At 38.1% G+C, this 23,045-nt stretch overlaps 4 protein-coding genes and 2 long non-coding RNA genes across 10 annotated transcripts in view; 4 read left to right on the top strand and 2 right to left on the bottom strand.

Moving 5' to 3' along the window:
* Positions 1–9,218, bottom strand: part of LOC133841803 (calcium-transporting ATPase type 2C member 1) — a 67,533-nt gene extending 58,315 nt beyond the window's left edge. For 4 of the 5 annotated variants that reach the window (XR_009894334.1, XR_009894335.1, XR_009894336.1 and 1 more), the window contains exon 1: positions 8,101–9,210. Coding sequence is in view for 2 of the 5 variants with exons in the window: in XM_062274548.1 (XP_062130532.1) it covers positions 8,101–8,508 (408 nt within the window). In the remaining 3 variants the exon portion in view is untranslated. Of the gene's footprint in view, positions 1–8,100 lie in introns of all 5 variants that reach the window. The other variant, XM_062274554.1, reaches the window with a different exon arrangement.
* LOC133845121 (angiopoietin-4-like) lies at positions 456–2,676 on the top strand. The gene is made up of 3 exons (XM_062279484.1): positions 456–560; positions 623–2,382; positions 2,449–2,676. Exons 1-3 carry the CDS (start codon positions 480–482, stop codon positions 2,549–2,551), a joined length of 1,944 nt encoding a protein of 647 aa, XP_062135468.1. The 5' UTR covers positions 456–479; the 3' UTR covers positions 2,552–2,676.
* LOC133844923 (uncharacterized) lies at positions 3,263–3,598 on the top strand. The gene is made up of 2 exons (XR_009894654.1): positions 3,263–3,375; positions 3,436–3,598. It is a non-coding gene; the product is annotated as an uncharacterized LOC133844923 (long non-coding RNA).
* LOC133845415 (uncharacterized) lies at positions 5,188–6,102 on the top strand. The gene is made up of 2 exons (XR_009894766.1): positions 5,188–5,870; positions 5,933–6,102. It is a non-coding gene; the product is annotated as an uncharacterized LOC133845415 (long non-coding RNA).
* Positions 9,219–10,324: 1,106 nt separating the features above from the next.
* LOC133841811 (ras-GEF domain-containing family member 1B) lies at positions 10,325–18,477 on the bottom strand. Its single transcript, XM_062274562.1, has 5 exons — positions 17,396–18,477; positions 12,837–14,449; positions 11,731–11,874; positions 11,466–11,668; positions 10,325–11,399 (listed from the first exon to the last, which is right to left on the bottom strand). The coding sequence occupies exons 2-5, from the start codon at positions 14,334–14,336 to the stop codon at positions 11,081–11,083; spliced, it is 2,166 nt and encodes a 721-aa protein (XP_062130546.1). The 5' UTR covers positions 14,337–14,449; positions 17,396–18,477; the 3' UTR covers positions 10,325–11,080.
* A 517-nt stretch (positions 18,478–18,994) lies between these two features.
* LOC133841712 (uncharacterized) lies at positions 18,995–21,967 on the top strand. The gene is made up of 4 exons (XM_062274394.1): positions 18,995–20,092; positions 20,146–20,942; positions 21,000–21,211; positions 21,715–21,967. Exons 1-4 carry the CDS (start codon positions 19,318–19,320, stop codon positions 21,824–21,826), a joined length of 1,896 nt encoding a protein of 631 aa, XP_062130378.1. The 5' UTR covers positions 18,995–19,317; the 3' UTR covers positions 21,827–21,967.
* Positions 21,968–23,045: the final 1,078 nt, after the last annotated feature.

Here is a 23,045-nt window from a genome sequence, read left to right as displayed (position 1 = left end):
AGATACAGTCACAAATAAGAAATTATACGCTATACTGTGCTAGAGAAACATTCCGACATTATGCGTCATTTAATGATTAGACCCAACTACAATGAAAGTATATGACAATCAAAATTTGGAACTTATGATAATATTTGTTGTGATTACGACGTTGGGGGCTAAACTTTTATTTATTTTTGAATGAACATTGTTCATATGTATACTATATATATTTATATGACACAATCTCTGATAACTTTCTTATGCTCTGACTATACTTTATACGGTCGGAAATAGGTCAAGTCCCAAACAATTTTTTTCGTCTCAAAAAGTTATCAAACCATGGTGATCTTTGCCTCGATTCGGACTTCTTGGCTTATCAGTCCTACTTAACATACACATTTACTTATGTATATTTAATTCGCGAACATTAAGAATCTATTTGGGTTCTAGATTTAGTTTCGTTTTCTATTGGATTGGCAGCAGTTGCAAAAATCAAAATGAGACGAATTATAATAAACATAGTTTTAATAATAATATTCCAAGGAATATTCACGAGTGCAGCAGTTACTGGAAACGAAGTAAGAGTGAAAAGTTAAAGTGTAAAATGCATTCTAAAGTGAATATTATTTATCCCTTCTAGACTTATCAATTGAGCGAGCAAATAAAACAATACTGCGGCACTTATACAATCAATTTTGTTCAGCCTATGCTAGATTATTTTCAAAATATGAAGGAGAAATTACAACAAAGTGAAGCAAAAGACGCAATCATCAAAGACTTAAGGGAAAAGTTAGTTTACCAGGAAATAAATGGGGCTTTAATAAAGCAACTGCGAGATCAGATCGAACTTCAAAACGGCATCATTAATAATTTATCCGCAAATTCGAGAGTAATTGAGAATTATGGAAGATGTAAGGACGAATTAGCCGAAAAATCCTTAAAGTTGGGACTTTTAGATACTCGAGGGCAAAAACAAAATCCTAATCTGTATACCGATGTACAATCGTTTCAAATTACGGTAGACAAACTAAATCAATTGAAGTCACAAAATCAGAACTCTAACGAATCAGAACTTTATAAAAATTATGATAAATGCAAGATCGAATTAGCTGACAAAACTTACAAGTTGGGGCAATTAAATTCTCAGGAACAAATAAATTCTAATGTGTATAACGATCTACAATCGTGTAGAATCGAGGTAGACAAACTAAATCAGTCGCAGTCTAAGTCTCAGAATGATTTCAATCAAACTAACATATTAACTGCAAATCTAGAACTTTCTAAAAATTATGATACATGCAAGATCGAATTAGCTGACAAAACTTATAAGCTAGGACAATTAAATTCTCAGGTGCAACAACAGAATTCTAATGTGTATAACGATCTACAATCGTGTAAAAATGAGGTAGACAAACTAAATCAATTGCAGTCTGAAAATGTAGAACTTGCTAAAAATTCTGTTAAATGCAACAACGAATTAGTTGAAAAAACTTATAAGTTGAGACAATTAGATGTTCAAGTTCAACAACTGAATTCAAATGCCCATAAGGGAGAGAAACAAAATCAATTGCAATCTCAGATTGATTTAAGACCAACTAATCAATTGGCAGCAAAAACAAAAATTTCTGAATATTACGATCAATGTAGAGAAGAATTACAACTTAAATCGAATAATTTAGAGATTTGCGAGGTTGAATTAAAGACCCTAAATTCTGGTCTCATTGAAAAGAATAAATCTCTCTTGAGATATATCACGAATTTCGAAAATGTCACTCAATATCAGAAAACAATTGAACTGCAATTAGAGGAAGCGCAAACTAAATTACTGAGGACTGAAGTAGATCAACAGTTTTGTCAAGATAAAGTTCAGAAATTAGAAAAGTTAACACAGAATGAATTTCCCGCTAGTTGCATGCCATTTGAGCAAGATCCTGGGGTTCATAAAATTCAAGTTTCTGGCCTAGATCCTTTCGATGTTCTATGCGATAGTGAGACAGCTGGACCTGGCTGGACGGTGATACAACAGCGAGTAGGCGGAAACGAGAACTTCAATAGGGATTGGGCCACGTATCGAAATGGATTCGGTTCACTTAATAGCGATTTCTTTTTGGGCTTGGAGAAAATCCATCAACTAACGAGTTCGCGACGTCACGAGCTTTATGTGCATTTGGTTGGCTTAAATGGCACCATTAGATACGCTTATTACGATGACTTTAAAATTGCGAATGAGAAAAATGACTACGCTTTAAGTTTGGGCGAATTCGAAGGAGATAATCTAGATGCGCTGAGACTTCGTGAAAGCGTTCGATTCTCCACTTTCGATCGCGACAACGATCTGGATGCTGGCGATTGTGCGTTCACATTCGAGAGTGGCTGGTGGTACACACATTGCTACAATTGGTAAATATATTACTTAATGTAAGCAACTTAATGTAGCAACTAATTTGATTTTACTTTCTTATGCAGTAACTTAAATGCGGTTTATGGTCCGGATCTTATGTGGAGGAAATCCTTTATACTTAAAGAAGCCAAGATGTTGATACGCCCCTTGGCACCGTTGTATATCTGAACAAACTGCATTGAAAAAGTTTTGTAACTTTTTAAAATGTATACAAAATAATAGTAATATGCATTCATGATATTTTAATGCTATTATTAAACTGTGGCTAATTTGTATAAGCGAATGTCATTTTTAGAATGTCCCATTGAAAATAGTAAAAACGTTTTGTTGCAGTTTGGTAAACTTAGTTCAACATTTGGCGAAATATTTCTAAAGTGATAAGAAAGTTCGTTTTTCAATCTGTCTAATTCGCATAGCTATCTCAGTATTCTACCTTTTGCTTGTTGCTGCCTTTAGCCAACTGATGATTCATATTCAGAACTTTATGATGCATGTGCATGTTTAATGAAGATATTGATAAAGGTGTAGGTAATGCATTAAATGTTTTCAGTGACTATTATCGCAAAAAGAAATGTTCAAAGTGGTCGCAGTTGGATAACACTGCTTGATGATAAATCTGTATCAAAGTATACAAAACGTTCCATATAGTATAGATTTTGTTACTCGGATATAGTATAATAAATTCAATCTGGCTTATCGGAACACTTCATTAGAATTATTACGCAATTTAATCAACAAAAATATTTATACTAAATCATTCTATGATTATTTCACTTGATGTAAGATTTTCTCAGAACCTAACTTCAGTGATCACCGAGGCATAGGTGTATAACACATTAATTGGTGAACAGGTTATCTTGTAAGTATAAAAGTAAACATTTTGAAAGCCTTTGCGACAGTTTACTTTAAATCAGGCACTTAGAAAGACGTATACAAAATGATGATTAAAGTTGCGATATTTTTGATAATTTCAGCGATTGTATTGAGAGAAGGTAAAGTGACAAGTTTAAATATAGTAAGATACATGAAAAACTAATATGCATTCTATTTAGGTGACGCCAGATTAAGTTGTGCATTGGGCATATGCCCAATTGATGTATTCAGATCACAATCGAAATAATTGATTATAACTAGCTGTTTTTGTGTTATTTCAGTTTGTGTATTTTTATGGAAAGCTCGAGTAAATAAATTATCAAAATATTGGTATTACAAAAGTACTATTAGTTGACAAGAAACTCTTGAATTCTTTAGAACTTTCACATTCTGAAAATCATGTTATAAAACCAATTTTGGTTGTGGGTCATGGAAAATTGTCTGTTTCACGCTGCTCGTTCAATCTTCATTAGTGGCAACACGTAGTGGAAGTGTAACGCATCATAATGCACTTTATGCTACGATATAATAATAATAATATATGCGCTTAAATGCTGGTCCTTTCATGTCCGTGTGTAACGCCGTAATCCCGCTTGCCAGCCAGACCAGAATGATAAATTTTCTTAGCCCGCGTTATAAATGCATGTTGTTACACAAAGCGTTCGCTGCATATATTTTGCATGTCACAAATCCAAAAACAAAAGCAACGCACACCAGGCCAGGCCAGGCAGTCAGCCAGTCTGCCAGCCAAACACGCCTACAAACACCAAACGCCTATGCGAGGCACCACAAAAGGACTCGACACGACGCCGCCCCATGAAGAGAGAGGCGCGTCTTTGCTGCATGTTGATGTTGATGTTGTTTTTGCATTGTGTTTACTAAAATAAACAAACAGAAGAGGAGAGAACAGAAGAGAAGAGAAGGGAAGCGAAGTGAGTGTTGAACGGCCATTTGGCCCCAAATGAAGCTCAGCACGTCGCTCGTTGCACGGGGCGTATGCGCGTTATACAGTTAAGTTGCCACCAACTATACTGCGTGCTTGCAACGAGGACAACACGTAGACTAAATGTAGGTTAGATTGCACCGGCTCAATCAACTCCCTTCCCTCTCTTTCACTCTCAATTTCTCTCTCGCTCTCTCTCTGTCTCTCTATTTCCCTCACTATCTGGTTCATAATGAGGCGCACTTGATGTGCGCCGCATTTGAGCCGGCCCAGGTCATAAATTAATTGGTTGCCACATGCCACATACACACATACATTCAACCTCAAACACACACTCACTCGCTCACTATAAGATGAATGAGAACAGGGACAAGGTGCGCAATTGTGTTGTGGCAAAGTGTATTTTAAGTAGCCATAAAAACACGAGGGGAGACTGCGAAACAGCTAGGAAAACAGCTTGAAGGAAACCCAGATGCAATTACAAGATAGTTTTCAAAACGGGCATAAAGAAACCGGAAGAAAGTGAAGAACCACGTTCTAGGTTATTTAACAAGTATTACTATCAATATTTTAACAGCAAAGTAAATATAATAAAATAATGTTAGCGAATATTTGAAAATTTCAGAAATTACATTTATCTACAATATTGTATTTTAGAAATTTATTCTACTGAAAACCCAAAAAAAATAGAAATTATATAAAACTGAATTTCAATTTATCATCTTAGTACCATATCAAAACAATGCATCATTATTCTTCAAGTGTACCAAATTAATAAACCAAAAATACTAAAATATACTGAAGACTGTATTTGACATATCAATATAATACAACATTCAAAATATACCAGATTATCAGTCAATCCAACTAAAATCCGATTGTATTATTTGCCATACAAAAGTATTTATTGAACAAATTCGACAAACCAACCAAATTATAATACCTTTTTAAAAATATTTTGAAAATGCACTTAAGAAACACTGAATATTTAAGTTGCAATGAAAATAGCTTTAGGAAAGTGATTTGTAGTTTTATAGATTATAAACATCTGGAAATTTGAAAAGGTCAAATATCACAATCAGAATAGAATCGTTAAGAAACTGCGTTGTTTCCAGCCAGATGTGATAAGAAAATGCATCAGTCATCAAACGCATTGGCAACAATCTCAAACGCTGATCGCACCTACACGTGACTCATGAAATATATTTATAATATGTGGAATATAACATACATAGTAGTCGACTTATATACATACGTATATATACCACATGTATTCAAATTACAGAGAAAAAAGAATTCATATTTCTAAGGTAAGTTTAAATTAAATGACAAAGTTCAACCTATTGGACTCTTGACTCAACAAATCTGGCTTAAATGATTACTGCAAATTAAAATTACAACAAATCCTAAATCTGAATCAATTCTGGCATGATTTTAGTTGATCATTTTTCTCTCAATGTACAACTTTTCGTTATACATAAATGTAAATACCTATGTAAGTGTAGCGGGTGTTTCCCGGCGATAAGAGCAACTGCGCTTCAGAGCTGAGTCTAGAAATTGTAAAAACCGCAGCATCAGTTTAAATTGAGACTTGCAACAAACCAAACGTATACGAAATGAAGATTAAAGTGGCGCTACTTTTAGTATTAGCAGCGATTGCAATGGCAACAGGTAAAGTGTAAAAACAGTGAAAAAGTGTGAAAAACTCTTAAAAACCCAAATTCATTTCATAGGATTTGTGGCGCCGGATTGTCCACCATGGACACAATGCTGGAAGGATTATAAAAGCGGCAGAATTAAATACTGAATTTGGTTATCGTTGTTAATTTAATTTTAATCACATATTTGGTGTAGTTGTTGCCGGAGTTATTATTTGAATATTAAATGAAATTGACAAATCAAATGGAAATCAAAGTGGAAATTGCATCGAACGAAGGGACATTTAAACCCATTTTCCATTAGGCTTATGTGCTTAATTAAGCGTTAAGGCTATTAGGGCCACATGGGGCGACATTCACATCACAGCATTGACAGTCCAAACAAATTTTCGCAATGAAAATCCAATGGAATAAAGCTTAATGCAAAAATAAATTCACTACCGCTAATTGCACGCAACGACTGACCACTCACACAAATACACACACACACACTGACAGACACACTCGGTGGTCATTTTCCCGAATTTTCCTCCACGTCAGCTGGGTAATCCTCGTGCAGAGTTCTTTTTTCTGCATTTTTGTGTTTTCTTCGTAAGCCACACAGCACGCAATGCTGAAATAAGCTGCATGGAGATTGACAAGCTTGTCAAAAGATTTTTTCGCAGTCGAAAATTGTATTTCCCCCGAATTCAATTCCAATCTCACCGCCAGGTGGCGCCACACACATACCCAAACGCACACACAAACACGTGACACAATTAGCTTCAAAAAAATACGTGGAGTGAGCTTAGCGCATTTTAAAATGTACAGAGTCTATGATTGACATAGGTATGACGCATTATTTATTGACCCAACTCGGGGTATATATGTATATTCTATATAGCTATAAGCTAGCTAAATAGGTAAATGAGTCCATGTTTATTTAGCGAGCAGGTGTGGAAGTCTCGTCGTTAGCTACGCAACAACAACAACAAGCTACATTAATTATGCATATGCCCTAAGTAAGTGAGTTTTCATATATGTATATATTTGAGTGAATGAAAAATACCTACTTTTATCGATTTTTACGGCTCTTTTGGTCTATGCTTAAAGGATTACACTGCGAGAGTGAAATGGATTACATTCGAATATTATTTATTGAAATATAAATTCGCATTTCATATTTTCATACAATATATATTAGCTACACAGCGAGAAACAATTTGCTTATATAAAATAGAAGGAAATCCAAAATTATAAATAATAGTTGGCAAATTCTACAAAAAATACCCAACAATTTATATTTAATTGGTTATAATCATTTATAGTTATAAAAAATTACTATTTATTTATTTAAATTCAAAGTTAAAGAATATTATTGTTTACAAATATTTCATTTAAACTTTGAAATACTTTGAAAATTCGTTAAAAATCGTGTTTGTTAAAATGTTGCTATCGATTTTCGTTAATTTCTTACGATTGACTGAAAACTTGATCCAATCAGATAGCTTAAAAAGTCTTCCTCAAACATAATAAGTATTGTTCTTCCGGTAAGAGCGGTTACATTGAACCTACTTAAGAGCTAAGCCCTGTGAAAGACAACTGATGAGAAGCGACTTGTCTGACTGACTGGTCACATCCCTAAACCACACACACACACACGCACACATACAAAAAGAATAGAGAACAAAGGACGACACTTGGCTTATCTTTGTGGAGTCAGAAATACATTTAAAGTAGCCCCACAAAATGACTTTGACAACAACATAAATCCATTAACATCAGCGCATTAAAAGCATGCAAAGTGTCGAAGAATTTTCCAGCGCATGAAAGTTGCGTTTGTTCTAACCATTTAAACATTAAGCAATTGTCTAACAATGAAAATTCTATTTGAACTCTTGGTTTTGGTGACGCTTTACAAAAAAACAGGTGAGCCATCGTAATCCGTTACAATTCGCTGAATATTCCTTTGTTGTCTTATCGATTTTTTTATTTCGTTTTCTCTCCCCTTGTTTTTGCGGCAATAACGTTATAACGGTTGGCGGTTTTGCTTCTTTGTTTTGCTTTGTTGTCATTTCCCGCTGTCGCTGGCATTTTCTTTTATCTTTCACTGTGGCATTGCTGAGATTTTTCAGCATAAATAGCAACGTAAAAAACAGTCTGCTTACCACAGCATATATTTGTGGGCAACAACTAAGTAAAAATCGTGCCGCTGAGTGCGATTGATCGCAAACACGTAACAAGTTAATTATCGATTGACTCACCTCGATAACACTATCGCTGCCCAGGCCGCAGATCTTATTCTTCTTGTTGTACAGCTGCTCCAACTGCTGTTTGCGTTGTTTGCGTTGCTTACGTGTGGCCAAACGAAGCCCTCCGCCGCCGCCCGCTTTTCCACCACCCACTACTTGCGCTGCAATGACAATTTCGTCGTCTTCGTCGTCCTCACCACCGCCACCGATGATGCCGCTGCTGCCGCCGCCGTCGTCGTCGTCGTCACCGTCAGCGTCAACGTCGTCGTCGTTTAGTACTAAACCGGCAGGTGGCGTGCCACTCAAATTGAATTCATCGACATCGATATCGGCTGCAGTGTCCGGCAGCAAATCCAAATCACTTTGAAAACTCAAATCCAAATCTTGGGGTAATTTTGCATACTTTTGATGATTTTTCATGTTTCTAGCTTAATTTGGATAATATGCAGCGTTGCATGAGTCATGCCATATGCATTGTTTTTGTCCTCTGTTAATTGGTTGGATATCGTCCTAATGTTGTTGTTAACTTTTACATAGAACACATACGCGTGCACAAACACTCACACACACGCGCTAAATTTGCATTAACATGAATGAGCATGAACCAAAACAAAAATGAGCACAATCGATTTTTCCGTCTTGTTGCCGCCGTTGTGTGTTCTCGTTCTCTTTCTCCCACTTGTTTAGCTCTCGCTCTTTCTCTGTCCCACTATGTGCGATAATAATAACAAAAACAACAACAGGTTCTCCTTTTAGGTGCACTTTACAATGCAACAAATTGGGCGCAACTCGTTGACTCCAATTCCTATTGAATCGTCCTGCACCCCTTACGTCAATTCAGCTGCTACGTAATTAACACACAAACAACAACTACAACACACGTATGAAATTGCAATTGCAATTGCACTTCACCTCAGTCTTACACACACACATTCACTTTAGCACACAAACTTTGTTTATTTGTGCATTTGCGATAAAAGTTCAATTTATTTTGCTTGTTCTGCTCTCTGCTCAATTAAAGTGTTTTATGCGCTTTTTCGACTTGAATTTTCATTTGTTTTTCACCGTGAAGACGTCTGCACGCCAACAAAACCGCATCGCGTATAAAGCACAAAGCGCCAACGTCGATGCCGCTTCCCCCTGTGTGGGTGACTGTTGTAATGTTTACTGTGGGGATGTTGCATTGAAAACGATATATCGATATTATCTTTTGCAGCTGTATATCGTGGTCAAGTCAATATTATTTGATATCGATGTACTTGCCAATATTTAAAGGAAATGTTTTGCAAATATAGCAAGATGAAAACTAAAAGTCTTTTCAGATATGTAGTAGACAAGCTGTTTTACTTTGTCTTATTTTATTCTGTTTGCCATATTTCATTATATTCTGAATCCGAAGCATGTATAATAGTTTATTGCTTTCAAAATCATCAATTTAAATAAACCGTTAATTAAATGGCGAGATATACTAATATATCGATATAATCTAATAACTTTTTATTTTCTTAATTTTCTGAAATCCTTGTTTAATATATTTTATTTCTAAGCGAATAAAGTCATTCAGCTGATCGGATTCTCATTAACCAATGCGTATTTAATTATTTTTGGGTATCTTAACACCATTCTCTTGAAACATATCCTTATGGGTAGCACTGCAAGCTGCAGTCGGTACAAATATTATCGATAAATTTTTTAGCCGAGTCTGGCATTTATTTAAAAAGATAAAATAGCACGCAGCTTTTGTCAGTCTGCATTCTAGACTTGCGCGGCAAAATATGATTTTAAACGTGGCGCAAAGTATGAAATGCACTAACTGTTAAAACATATAAAAACTTCAATGGTATTTTATTTTTTGTGTTCAGTTGATTTATTCAAAAGCAGTTTTGTTTTTAAATCGATAATGATTTTTTTGCTGTCGATTTAGTCCCTTTATAGTTAATATCATAGAGATTCCATACACATTTCAATATTTTCATTTACTTTTGTTTCGAAATATATCAATATTCTTAGATGTATATGAAGTTAGCTCGATTAAAAATAAATTCTTAAAAAGGAAAAGCATCATTGTAGCTACCACAAAGTGTACTTTCTTTTGTTGTTTGTTTGTAAGTTTGTTGTTGTTGTTTGTTTGTCCTTAAATAGAAATTGTATGTGAATTACGCTGCATTGCTAATAATTGCTGATAAATGTTGAAGCTTCACAAGGACAAAAACGTCATCGAATCGAATTGATTGAATTGATATTAAAAATGATTTAATTTAGCTATAAAATTGTGTAAATATATAAATATAAATACTGTTCGCTTACAATATATGTGTATATCGTGCGCGCACACACACGCAAGTTTTGTCAAATTGTTTCAAATAAGTTATGACATTTAATTATAAATATATTGGTTGTTGTTGTTGTTATTCCCCCCGGTTTCACTAATCCAAATAAATATCGATATATAAGTTTGCGGCAATAAAATGCTTTAAGTACATACATTCATTTCGTTTCGTTTCGTATCGTGTTTTTATAATTCTCTTAACTGTTTAATGTTTAATGCAATTAAATTAATTACTGGCAACATTCTGGAGATGCTTTGCGTTTCATAGAAAAATGTTTGTCGTGCTCTTTTTTTGCGCATGCGCCGCTTTGCAGCACTGAAAAGCCGTTCGGAGGCAATGAAGATGAGAGTATTGATGATGGAATTAATGTGAGATGATCAATTTTGAAATGGGGTTAAGTAATAGTAGAGAGAGTCGTCAATTTAGGATGCAGCAAATAGCTTTTAAAGACATTTGCCAACTTTGAAAGTGCAGCGCATGCGCCTTGTCCCAAACGAATCGCTTAACTTAAGTCTTAGCATTAAGCTTAAACAATATTCACCCCGTCTTAAAGTGTATAATCGACTCGTGTAAAAATTAGGTTTACAAAAAAAAAATAAACATGGCAAGCGCTTAAGCGTAACTTAGATATAAATACAAAGACTAAGTAGCTAAAGAGTCAACTATTGCTGATGATGTTGTTGCTGCTGCTGCTGTTGTTGTTGTTGTTGTTGCTGCTCCTGTAATTGCTGGAGCAATTGTTGCTTCGTTTCGGCTTTCACAGTTTTATAGCGATCCTTCTCCTCGGTGTTCTCGGGCGGCTCACACTCAAAGGATGCCATCGAGAGTGTGTTTTCATTAAGCACCGCATTGTGCTGCAGGTAGGCAATGACATTCGGCAATTTATCAAATGGACAGCAGACCTTCTTCCATTCATTGAACTCCATCACTTGTTTGGCGAGTTGTGAGCATTTCTCAAAGTTGATATGATTGTTTGGCAAACTGTCAATGCAAATGTCATTAATTAGAATTGAACAATAGCTTTATAATTACAATTCAAACACTCACCGATTCGAGCAGCCTTCGTTCAGAAAATACAAGTCCTTAACAAATAAACTAAAAAATGGAATGATTATGCGTTCGCGTTCCTCTGTGGCGCCCTCGGAGCGCCACATGGCAGCTTTAAGCGTCGAGCGATAGCTATTAAAATTCGATGTTGGATCCATTTGATGTTCCAGCACCGAAAATTTTGCCGATTGCACTTTAGACCACTGCAAGATACAATAAAAAATTAATTAACAATTCTACAAAATTAGTTATGAGTTTATATTACCGTCTTCTTGAGTCTGCCAATGGGCGCCAGGTTTAGACCAGCTATTATGGCCATCAGACTGTTGAAATTGCCAATATTAAAACATTCGCGTGCCGTTTCAATCCAATATTCAATAATGCGCACACGTTGCTTCTTCTTGGGATACTGCAAATAAAGAAAAAGAAAACATTACATAATTATTTAAGTACTTGCTCTATATTAAAGTTATATATAATAGAAAAGTATAATTGGAATTGATGAACAAATAAATGAGGAGAAATTTCCTAGAGAAAAGACTTCGAACTTAAAATTAGGTGTTTTACTATTTTAAAATTGCAATATTTGACTAAATTTTAACAATATGAAATCCACTAAATACAGTTTCTAAGAAATTTAGACTTTTATAGCTAGCATGATAAAAAACTTTTTACTAACTTTATATTTTATTCGCTGGCAATAAAATCAGCAATATTCTAGAAATAATTTTAATAGATTCATTGAAATCAACTGCCTCGATATTGTATACATTAATTCTTATCTTTCTATAGATTAATACTATTTGATATACATTAAAAAATAAACGTCCTTGCTTTATCTGCCTTTCTTATGTTTTAATAAAATTCTTCAAATTCTATATTAATCATTATATCAAGTTTTGACAATAACAATACTTTAAAAATAAACGTAGTTGGACTATCAGCTTTTGTTATGGTTTAATTTAATATAGCGCTTATCTGCTCAAAGTTCTTGAGAATTACATTGGCTATTTTGTTGTTGCCTGTCTGGTATCTGTATGAGGTCTGATAACAGACCTCGATTCTTCTAACTGGCAACTTTATCAGATGTTGTTTAACATTATCCAATTCGAACAAATTGAAAAGGTTTTCTTCGCTGCCTTTTAAAGCTGCTTCCGCAGTTATTGATTTTGGTAAAAGTTCTTGAATTTAACATCTGCAATTTATTATTTTTGGCAAATGGAATTTCCTTTTTTTATGGCTTTTGCTTTATGACAATATTTTAGCATAAGCTAATCCCTCCCTTGCTTTTAAATCTCTCTCTCTCTTTCTCTCTCTTCGTTCATCCTCCTCGCCAGGGATTAATCCTCCCTTCCCCTCCTCACAACCCACCTTGACAATTTCGCTGGCCGTCAAGTAGCTGAGGCGATTGAACCACTGCACATACGACTCCAGATTGCGTGTCTTTTTCATATCGTTCAGCGAGCTGTTGACTGATGCTCCTCCGCCTCCTCCCGATGTTGTTCCCGCTGTCGCCAGTGCATCGCTTGAAGCGCCCTTGGCATGCTGATAATCCTTGGCAAATGCCTGGACAAACTCCTCGGGTCCAATATGCGACAGACGCTCCAATTCAATGGCAGTCAATTGATGCGCCAAATGCTCGCAGCTGCCACAAATGTCCATGATGCCAAATACCTCGTCCGGTTGCGGAGTGCTCGATGCCGAGTTGCTGCCACTTGTCGAGTTGCCGGTGCTGCCACCGCTCGAGGAGTTGCCACTCGATGAGATGCCATTCGAGGCATGTCCACTCGCTGAGCTGGACGATGAATGCGAGCTGCCCAGAAATGTTTGAAACGGATTATGCAAATGCAAATGATGATGATGATGATGTTGCTGTTGTTGATGCTGCTGTTGTTGTTGTTGCTGCTGCTGTTGTTGATGATTATTCTGCTGGGAATCTGTGCTGGCTTCGTTGTTCAGCGTCTGCAGGAATTCCTCATACTGCTCCAAGGCGGTCAAGCGAGAGACCAACAATTGAAGGATTCGCGACACTTGCTTGCCCAGCGAGTTGTCGATGAACACACACTTTCTGGCCAGGATGCGCACCTGTTGCATCAGTCGCTCATCCCGAAAGTCATAGGGAAAGATCTCGATCCACTCGGACAGCAAGCGGATGCAATGCTGCGCCGAGCGTTGCGTCCACGTGCGTTGCTGTGGCTTCGGCTCCAGCTCCAGTTCGTGTCCCTTGCGCTGCGTTAATGGCGATGCCGAATTCAGCTGCGGCTGCACAACTGCTTCGTCCACAACATCGTTGCCAGCACCCTGTTGCTGCTGCTGCTGCTCCCAGGTGGCGGAGATCTGGGCGAGAAGCTCATGCGGCCGTATAAAGAGACGTGCGCTCAACAGGAACGCAAATAGATAACCATGCTCGGGATAATATTCGTGCGTCGGCACCATGTGCTGGATGAGTGACTGCAGCGTGCCCGCCTGCAGTTTCCCCTCGCAATACACCAGATGCCCCTCCTTAGGTTCCTTAGAGAGAGCGGTCGCCCCTCGGCTCGACTGCTGTGGCGGACCATAGCTCAGGGGTTTCTCCAGCAGCTGCAGCTGCGACTTCTCCACATGCGAACTGTCGCGTCGATGGGTGGCCAGTGTTTTGGCCACCACGCCGATCCCGAGCCCGGCGCCAGCGCTGCTATTGCTGCGTTGCGTCTTCAGATCCGGCAGCGTCTTGTGGCCCACTCCGGTTGCTGCTACTCCGCTGCCTGTTCCCGCTCCCGTTCCCGCTCCCGTTTTGGCCTTGAGATTGAGGTTGATGTTGGCGCTGCCAGTGCTGCCACTGCGGCCATTTGTGGCACTATTGATGCCGCCGTTGCTCGTCGACGACGACATTTGTCTGTTCCCAGCTGTGTCCTGCTCCTGCTCCAGGCTCAGGTACTACTGCTCCTTCTCTTTTTCCTTCTAGTCTATGCCAGCGACGACGCATTCGCAAGCAGCGCGACGAGCTGTGAAGAGGGGTGGAACATGAAATGGAATTAGCTGAATGCCAATAATTGCAAGGAATCCATAGAAAAATGAAACGTGGAATAGAGAGTAGAGCAAGAGGCAAAGGACAATCGTCGTTTGACAAATGACAAATGGACACCTGAACATTTAATCGTCCTCTGTCAGCAATTAGCCCGACAGACGATGAAACTAGTAAAAGCAATAAAGCAAGGAGCAAGAATATGAGGCATGTCATTTAATCCTTTACATTGGCTTTCTGTAATTAAGTTGTCCTAAGGGTTCTTCTTTGTATGTATGTATATCCCTCTCTTAGCAATCAATTGATTATTGAAAAAGTTGCTTGAAAAGTTCATTAAAGCTTTAAGAATGAATACAAATATTTATTTATTAGTATTTCAATTAGCTTCTAGCTAAAGAATGTTAATAAGTAAAATGTTTTTCATTAATTTTTGAAATAAAAATTTCTGTGTCTATAAAAAAACACCACTAATTCAGTTTCTTAATATCCAAATGATCTACATACAACAATTCATTGTAAATTAAACTGCAGCTCATATTTAAGAAATTTTAGCAAAAGCTGCTTATTACAGCTTTGAAAGGAGCTTTTACTATTGTAGTCTAAACATTTCTACTAAGTCGTAATCCAAATTTACTCTGTAAACATGTAATTTCTAAGACTAAAGTCGAACAAAACAGCTGTCAAGCAATTACATTAAATAAATATAGCGCTTTTGCTCAGAAAAATTAAAGGTTTCAGGTCAAGGCTTGCGTAGGTGAAGTGCATTGAAGCTCTTTGCAGCTGCTTTAACTGGAAAGTTGTCGTATGAAATTGGGCCAAAGCTATTGTCTTGCAGATATGTACATCTTTTACGGATCTTTGCTGAACAAAAAATTGCTACTTTGCTATCGAAACACAACACAAACTAATCTACAATAATAACCAGCAACATTTTACAAACTAATTAAGAGTCTCCAAGTGCTTTTATGACAACTTTAATTAGTGATCGTAATATTTAAGAAGAATTAACAGAGTTGTCAAAGTTAAAGGTTCAAGTTCATTAACAAAGCTTTTCCAGCTGCTCTTAAGTCAAAGCAACTGATCTCTCCTAATGCACACAAAGCTGTCATTGAGACGGAGACACGATTTCAACAGCAGCAGCAATAACAGCAGACAACGCAAATAGAAAACCCAAAGCCATAAAGCCGGTCGTAAGTGGAAACTGGAAAAGTGTCGGACAAAAAGCCAATTCACAGTAAAATGGAAAATGAATAAGCTACAGTAAATGTGGCGACTATTGATTGGTGAAGGTGACACTTAATCACGTAAGCGCAACCTACACACACACAGACACACATGTAGGAAAGCTATAAAAGAATGAGATCGAATGTGGAACACCCGGTAGGGATTTTAATTTAATATTTTAATAACATTTATTATTTATAATTTATATAAAATATTTTTAAAGGAATTACAACGCAACTTAATCAAATGTTTAATGTATTTCATTATTTAAATGATCTGAAAATATTTTGTGACTTGAGACTTATTTTTACAAGCCTTTCTCTTATAGTGTTCTATAACAAAATTGTTTTAAATTTTCACCTGTTAATATTTATTTAAGAAATGTACTAATTATCGCAAGATAATAATAAAAGCAAACATTTGACCAACACAATTTGTTGTCACTATCTATTATAATCTCTGCGATCTGTGTACTTAAGCGAACTGTAGTCAGACTAATAGTTGTTCGTTTTAATAATAATGTTTAACTTTGCAAAACAAAAATGTAAAGAAAGGAAAGATTTTTAAGAGGCTGCATTTGACACAAAATTATAGCACCTTCTATCCTTCAGCTACCGGGTATATTAAATGAAACCTCCTCCAAGTGCGCGCTCAACAGACACAAGAACAGAGATAATGAAACTATAAAGTTCGAGCTTGTAGTAAATATAAACTGTTAATTTGCTATGAGAATCATTTGAGCTGCTTATCAAGAGGAGGAGGGGGGAAGGGGAGGATGAACACGAGAATTACAAATATTAATTAACAACAAAAACAAAAAAGGCGAAATATAGGTCAACGAATTGGAAGGGCAGAAATGTAAGAAGCAGAGACTAAGAGGGGCACTAGAAGAGGAGGAGGAGGTGGAGGAAGGAGGGAATGTTAAGGCTAAATGTTAATTGAATTACGAGCAGAAGCAAAAGCAGCAGCGGAAGAAGAAGACACCAGGTTAAGGCTGAAGGTGGCAAAGGTGGGTCGACACCCACGGCCCCCTCTTCGAACCACCCTTCGCCACATTGGGTGCGACCCAGTTCAATTTTCACTTTTCTTAACATATTGTACGCTTCACTAGCGCTGCGAAGAGGAGAAGAAAAAGGAGGGGAAAGGGGGTCATTTATTAACTTTTGGGCCAAAACAAATAATCAACTTCGAATGCGGTAAAAGCAAATTAAAATCTATATTTATAGCGTTTACAATAACAAATGAGAGGAGGAATGCACGACGCATCAGCAGCAGCGGCAGCGCAGCAGCAGCGCAGCAGCAGCGCAGCAATGCCATAAAAGCTTAAGACAACAACAACTGTAAAAACAAGAACAACAACAAGCAAAGCGCACCATAATTTGTATACAAAAGCAAAGCGTGGGCAAAGACGGCGTGAGATGCAAGCCAACAGAAGGTAGGGGAAGGGAGACAACGGCAATGACAGACATACTCACACACACTCGCACACACACACATACACGCATGCAGAGGAAAAGAAATGTAGACAAGTCAATAAATGGGGCCGTGGCCAGGCTGCTGCTGTGAAGAAGCAGAAACAGCAGCAGCACTGAATCAACCCCACAACAACACAGCAGGATAGATGGATGGATGGTTGGATGAATGAATGAATGCATGGCTGCATGACAGCATGGCACTTCACTGCTCCTAATTGGAAACTCACCTGCTTGCAGCAGTCGCAATCGCAGTTACAACAGCGTCGTTGCATTTTATTAGTAAATCTTATATGTATGTAAATCGTTACGCACACACACACATACACTCGCGTACTACACACTTAAAGAGCGTAACTATTGATCACTAATACATTGTCACTCCACTGACCCGCGCTCTCTTTTAGTTGTTTGGAAGAGAGTCACCAGCTATCTCTCTCTCACTCTCTCGCCTTGCACTAAAAATCAGGACAGAGCCTGCTTTAACTGTGTATAGAGCGCAAAGGGGCGCTGCCTATCAAAAGTGGAACACACGACGACGGCGATGCTGCTGCACAACAAGAGGGGGGTTGGGGTGGGGTAGTAGTTTATGTGTTTGCAAAAACAATTTACAATACGCGAAAGGTGAGCGTTGCGTAGCGTCGTTTCCAGCACTGGCTCTCACCACCTTTACTTCACTGTCACCCCCGCAGCAGAGCAGCAGCTACGACAGCAGCAGCAGTCACAGTCGCATATGGCGGCCGCCTTTTGCGTTTTTCGTTTGGTCAGCACAAATAAATATATGTATGTTTGTATGTATAGTATAAGATATATATGCTTGTGGGGGAAAACACACTGTGCAATTTGTATGTATTTATTGTACGTTTATTGCCTTTTTATTTTATTTCATTTCGTTTTTTCCGTTTTTGTTAAGTTCAAAATGCGTCTTTTGCATACACTAACGATATATTGACGACGTTTAGCGTCTGTGTATTTGTATTTGTAGTTGTATTCGTATGTATGTATGTTGCGCGCCGACCGGTTTGTTTGCTACGCAGAATTTTCTTTTCCACTTTCTTTACGCCGCCCTTGCTTGCTTTGGCTTGGCACTGCTTTTTATTATTGCTTGTTTTAACTCTTGTAGCTGTAATTACGTTTAAACATTCACTTTTTGTTATATTATTATTATTTACACAACAACAAATGCGTTCGTTCGTTCGCCTTTCGCTTTTGATTGCATTAATTATGCATATATTGCGCCAATTAGCGTTTATATTTGCCCGAAATTATTGCCGTTCTCCTCGCTCGGTAAGCAATACGCAAGGAGTGCGAAGACAAAACAAAAACCACGAGAGGCAGTGTGAACGTGAACTGCAAATAAGAAAATGCCTGACTACCGCTGGGTAGAAGGAAAATATCGTCATCGCATTTGTGATGTATCGATGCTTTTGAAGTTTAAAAAATGAGCGGTTAATTAACAGATCAGACTAATAAAAAATTATAAAGAAATGTCTATTTGATTCCGATTAGCTAATTAAATATAGAATAATCATTATTTAATTCTTATTGAAGTATCATGTATTTGTGATTGTTTGCTTATAAATTATTTGTATCTAAAGACAAATCGAAATAAACTATCTTAAAATGAATGTTCAATTTCGTTGAAAACAGTCAAATTATGCACAACTGCTTTGCTTTAATTTTCCGTGTTTATTAAATACTAGAACAGAAATATCGAGTAGCAAGAGCATCGATAGTAAACAGCACCAGTGTGTCCTAATTATTTAATTTTGTCACAAAACCGATCAGCTTAAATATCACTTATGAATGGTAATAAAATTATTCTAAATTAATAGATTTCTTAAATATTGTTGAAATATTGCATAATTTACATTTTGGCAAAATTTTGAAAATAAAAGTGTATGTTAAAAATCAAAGATACGGCCACACTGGTCGCCCACCACTAAGCAACAACAAGACCAACACCAACAACATCAGCAGTGAAAAGTCGGCAGAGAAATGCAACTCAAAGTTAACTAAATTTACAGCGTAAAAACAAACAAAGCATAAACAGCACAACAAAAGGCAATACAAACAAACGCGGCACACACCAAACTGCAGCAAACAACACGGAAAGGAACAAACTAGTTCGAGTGTGTGTGGCACAATTTAAATGGCCAATGGCAATGGGAACAACATCAATACGGACGATGCTGCGGCAGCTGCTGCTGCTGCAACAACGGCAACAGCGATATCAACAACGACAGCAACAACAGTACAACTTCAGCAACAATTGACAGGCGACGGCATTGGAGCCTGCGGCGATGCCAAGCAAACAGCAGCAGCAGCAGGCACCCGAGTCAATGATCTGGTTGCGGATTTGTGGCTAAATGGAAGCAACAGCAGCAGCAATCGGGGGGATTACACAAACATTAGAGCCACAACTGCAACAGCAGCAGCAACAACAGCTGCCAGCAACAGCTCAGCGGCGTCTTCAACCTTCTCCTTTAAGCATTTCCTTAACAGCAGCGGCACAGTCACCGCACCCAGCAGCACAGTCACCTCATTGGATGCTACCACAGCAACATGCGGATCGAGTGTCGCCAGCACAACGACTGCGCTGCAAACATCAACGGGCGCCAGGCCGAAGGTGCCACAATCGGCGTCTGTGAGTCACATGCAACCGGATTTGAATGGCAGCTGCAACAGCAGCAGCGCCGCCTCCAAAATGAAACGTTCGCCACGCTTCAGTTCTTTCGACTCGCAGGCGAGTCTGGCGGAGTATGCGGCATGTGGTAGCAACAGCAGACTGCGTCCCGATCTGCGATTGGAGGTGGAACGCAGCGGCGTTGTGTTGCACCACAACGATGACGCCGATGATGATGATGATCATGTGGGCTTGGCACAGGTGCGCAACAGTCGCCTCTACGATGAGCGTGTGGACGATGGTGAGTAGCCTGTGGAGTAATTAAAAAAGCTTAGCTTTAATCCTTTCTCTTAGATATCTTTCCATCGGCTGCCTCCAATCTTCATTCGGGCAACTCGCGCTACGTACCCCGCTCCTACTCCAGCTACGATATGCCGCCACCACAGTCAACATCGTCCTCTTCGTCGCCACGTCGTCGTCCTGCCTTGCGTCCCAATCGCTTAGTGCTCGCTACGGCACCCAAAATGAAGCTCGATTTGCCGCTGGACACGTCAAACGTGGCGGCTGCAGCGTCCTCGGCGCTACCCGATTTTGTGCAGGATCATTTGCCAGATGCGTGGTGTCAGGCTGCTGAGCCGCATCTCAGCGCATCGCCACCCAACTCACCCCTAGGCGCTGCTGAGGCGCCCAGCTGCAGTGGTGCCATCGCAGCTGCTGCTGGGGCTGCTGTCAATCCTCTACAGCTACCCAGCGCAGGTTTATCTTGCTCGGCTGTTTTGCCTGCTGGCAATGAAGCTGGCGGCGGTTCAACCGGCAAAATGCTGCCCGACTTTCTATCCGATGGCCCCATTTTGCACTCATCACAGCGACTGGCAGATGTGGCCATCGGGCTGCCCTCCAATTCCATAGATTCACCGCCACAGGAGTCAGATGGCAGCAGTCTACAGCTGTCGTCGCTGCGCCAGGAGAACGAGCGACTCCAGCGTGAACTGCAAGAGACGCGCGTCGAGCTGAGCAGCCAAACAAGGCGAGCACACGACTGTGAGCAGCAGCTGCTCGCCTTGACGGATGCCCGGCGTCGGGACACATTGGCAGCGGCAGCGCACACACAAACCACCCAACGCTTAAGGCGACAAGTGGCCCAACTTGAGGTGAGTTCATGAGTTTGTTGTATTGTGTTTTATACTTAACAAATGATTTGTTTGCAGGCGGAATTGTTTGCTCTGCGAGATGGCGCCGGCAGTGAACAGTTGCTGGGTGGAGGAGCTGCAGCGGGAGCGGGTGCAGCGCCAGTGATGACGCCGGGCAGCAGTCACAGCCACAGCAGCAGCGGTGGCAGCAACACATCGCGTCCGTCCAGAACTCATCAATTGTCGAGGGATTTGCTGCGAGCCGCTGACAATGCCGAGCAGAACTTGAGGTGAGTTTAATAGTAGGAAAGTAGTCTAAAATGCTTGAAATTAAATTTAAACATAAAGAGTAGAGAGGGAATCAATTTAAAGTGAAAAGATCTACTTATAAAATTGCTTCTTAGAAAATAACTTTAGATTAAAGGCTTTAAGCTCTTAACTAATTTGATTGCATTGTACATTTTTAACTATTGCAAATTGTTTACCTTCTTTGACTTCAATTTGTCATTTTAGCAACGTTAATAATTCTATTTCTATTCAAATGAAATTAATCCAGCTCAAATGAAGAATACACATAGATTAGCTCAAAAATTATTTAAAGCAACTGGAAACTAATCACTGTTATAAAAAATATGTCTTTCTTCGTTAAGTAAATTTCATTTATTTCTAAAAGATGTAAAGGGTTAAATCGGATTAGACATCGAGTAAAGAGTGTTCCATGTTTCAGTTACTTATATTTTAATATTAGGATTAAATCGAACCACTAATTAATGAACTTTTTCTTTTCTTCCAGGCAATTGTTGGCGGGCGTGGATAATCTGCGACAAATGGCCGCCAATCTGGATCATCCATCGACGACGACGCCTCGAAGTCCCCATAGCGATCCGTACACCGATTTTAATTGATAGCCAGAGTTGTTGATCATTAAATGATGATGCCGCTAATGATAATGCTAATTGCTAAATGATAATGTGCATAATAACCGTTTTTAGAATTGTGCAAATTGTGCGTGCTTTTTACTCCCAAAACAACAAAATTTCCTCCCAGTTTTCGTTGGTTTCTTTTTTATGTCCGCCCAAAATCGACGATGCCACCTAGCGCTTGTTTTTAGTAACTTATATGCAAATACATATATCTTCTATATATATATATATAAATATAGTTGTCTAAATTGTTGTGAAGGATTCGAAACTGGATGAAAAGATGTGGCACTTGTAGAGGAGCATCAAAGCGCAGACTCGTGATGTTGTTTGAAATAAATGAAAAAGAAAATATATGATTTATATATTTAAAAATATATAAATATAAATTATACTTTAACAAAATGTGTAGCATACTATATTTGAATTGTGTTGTAAAAATAAGAAAATGTTTATATAATTATCAAAAACAATAACAAACAAGCACTCGGCACAGTTGCAGCATTAACTATAAACAATAGTAAAAGGAAAACAATGAATCTGCTAACAAGGGAATAATAGTAATTACACATAATTGTAATAATGAATTAATAAGCAAACCTCCAAAACAGTCGAGACACTTCGGACAACACAAACCGTGAATACATATAGTCTATTTTGTTAAAAACAAAATAAATATATAAGTATATATTATATTAAATTAAATTATATACATACATAAAACAACAACAACTTGTGCACTTGTGTTCGTAGTTTGTGCTTCAATCGCAACCACAACAACAACAAATGAAATAAAATAGTAAATCAAAAACACCAAATTGTCAATTTTTATAATTACGAATTGCATAGATTGGATAATTAGAGCTACATACGTAGTGTATATATTTTTATATTTATCTATTTTTTATTTTGTCTTGTTATCTGTTTTCTGTACTAACCTAAATCTTGAGTATTGTTTTACTATCTCCAAGTTTTTCTATTTCGGATTGAAACTTTTAGGATCTGCATATTTATTTTAAAGCATGTTATCTTCGCTTTTGTATTTTTTTTGCATTTCTATTCTTTAAGGTTCTTCTACACCCTCTTACACATTTAAATATTTTATTCCAACTACGATCAATGGAAAGCATAATCTGAAAGGTAATCATCACATATGTAACATAATTTACAGACAGCCTTGACATTGTAGATAAGACACCCAACA

The sequence above is a fragment of the Drosophila sulfurigaster genome, chromosome 3 (assembly GCF_023558435.1).
Source record: "Drosophila sulfurigaster albostrigata strain 15112-1811.04 chromosome 3, ASM2355843v2, whole genome shotgun sequence".
Classification (NCBI taxonomy): domain Eukaryota; kingdom Metazoa; phylum Arthropoda; class Insecta; order Diptera; family Drosophilidae; genus Drosophila; species Drosophila sulfurigaster.
The sequence above is the reverse complement of the archived record's forward strand: the minus strand, read 5'-3'. Positions and strand labels throughout refer to the sequence as shown.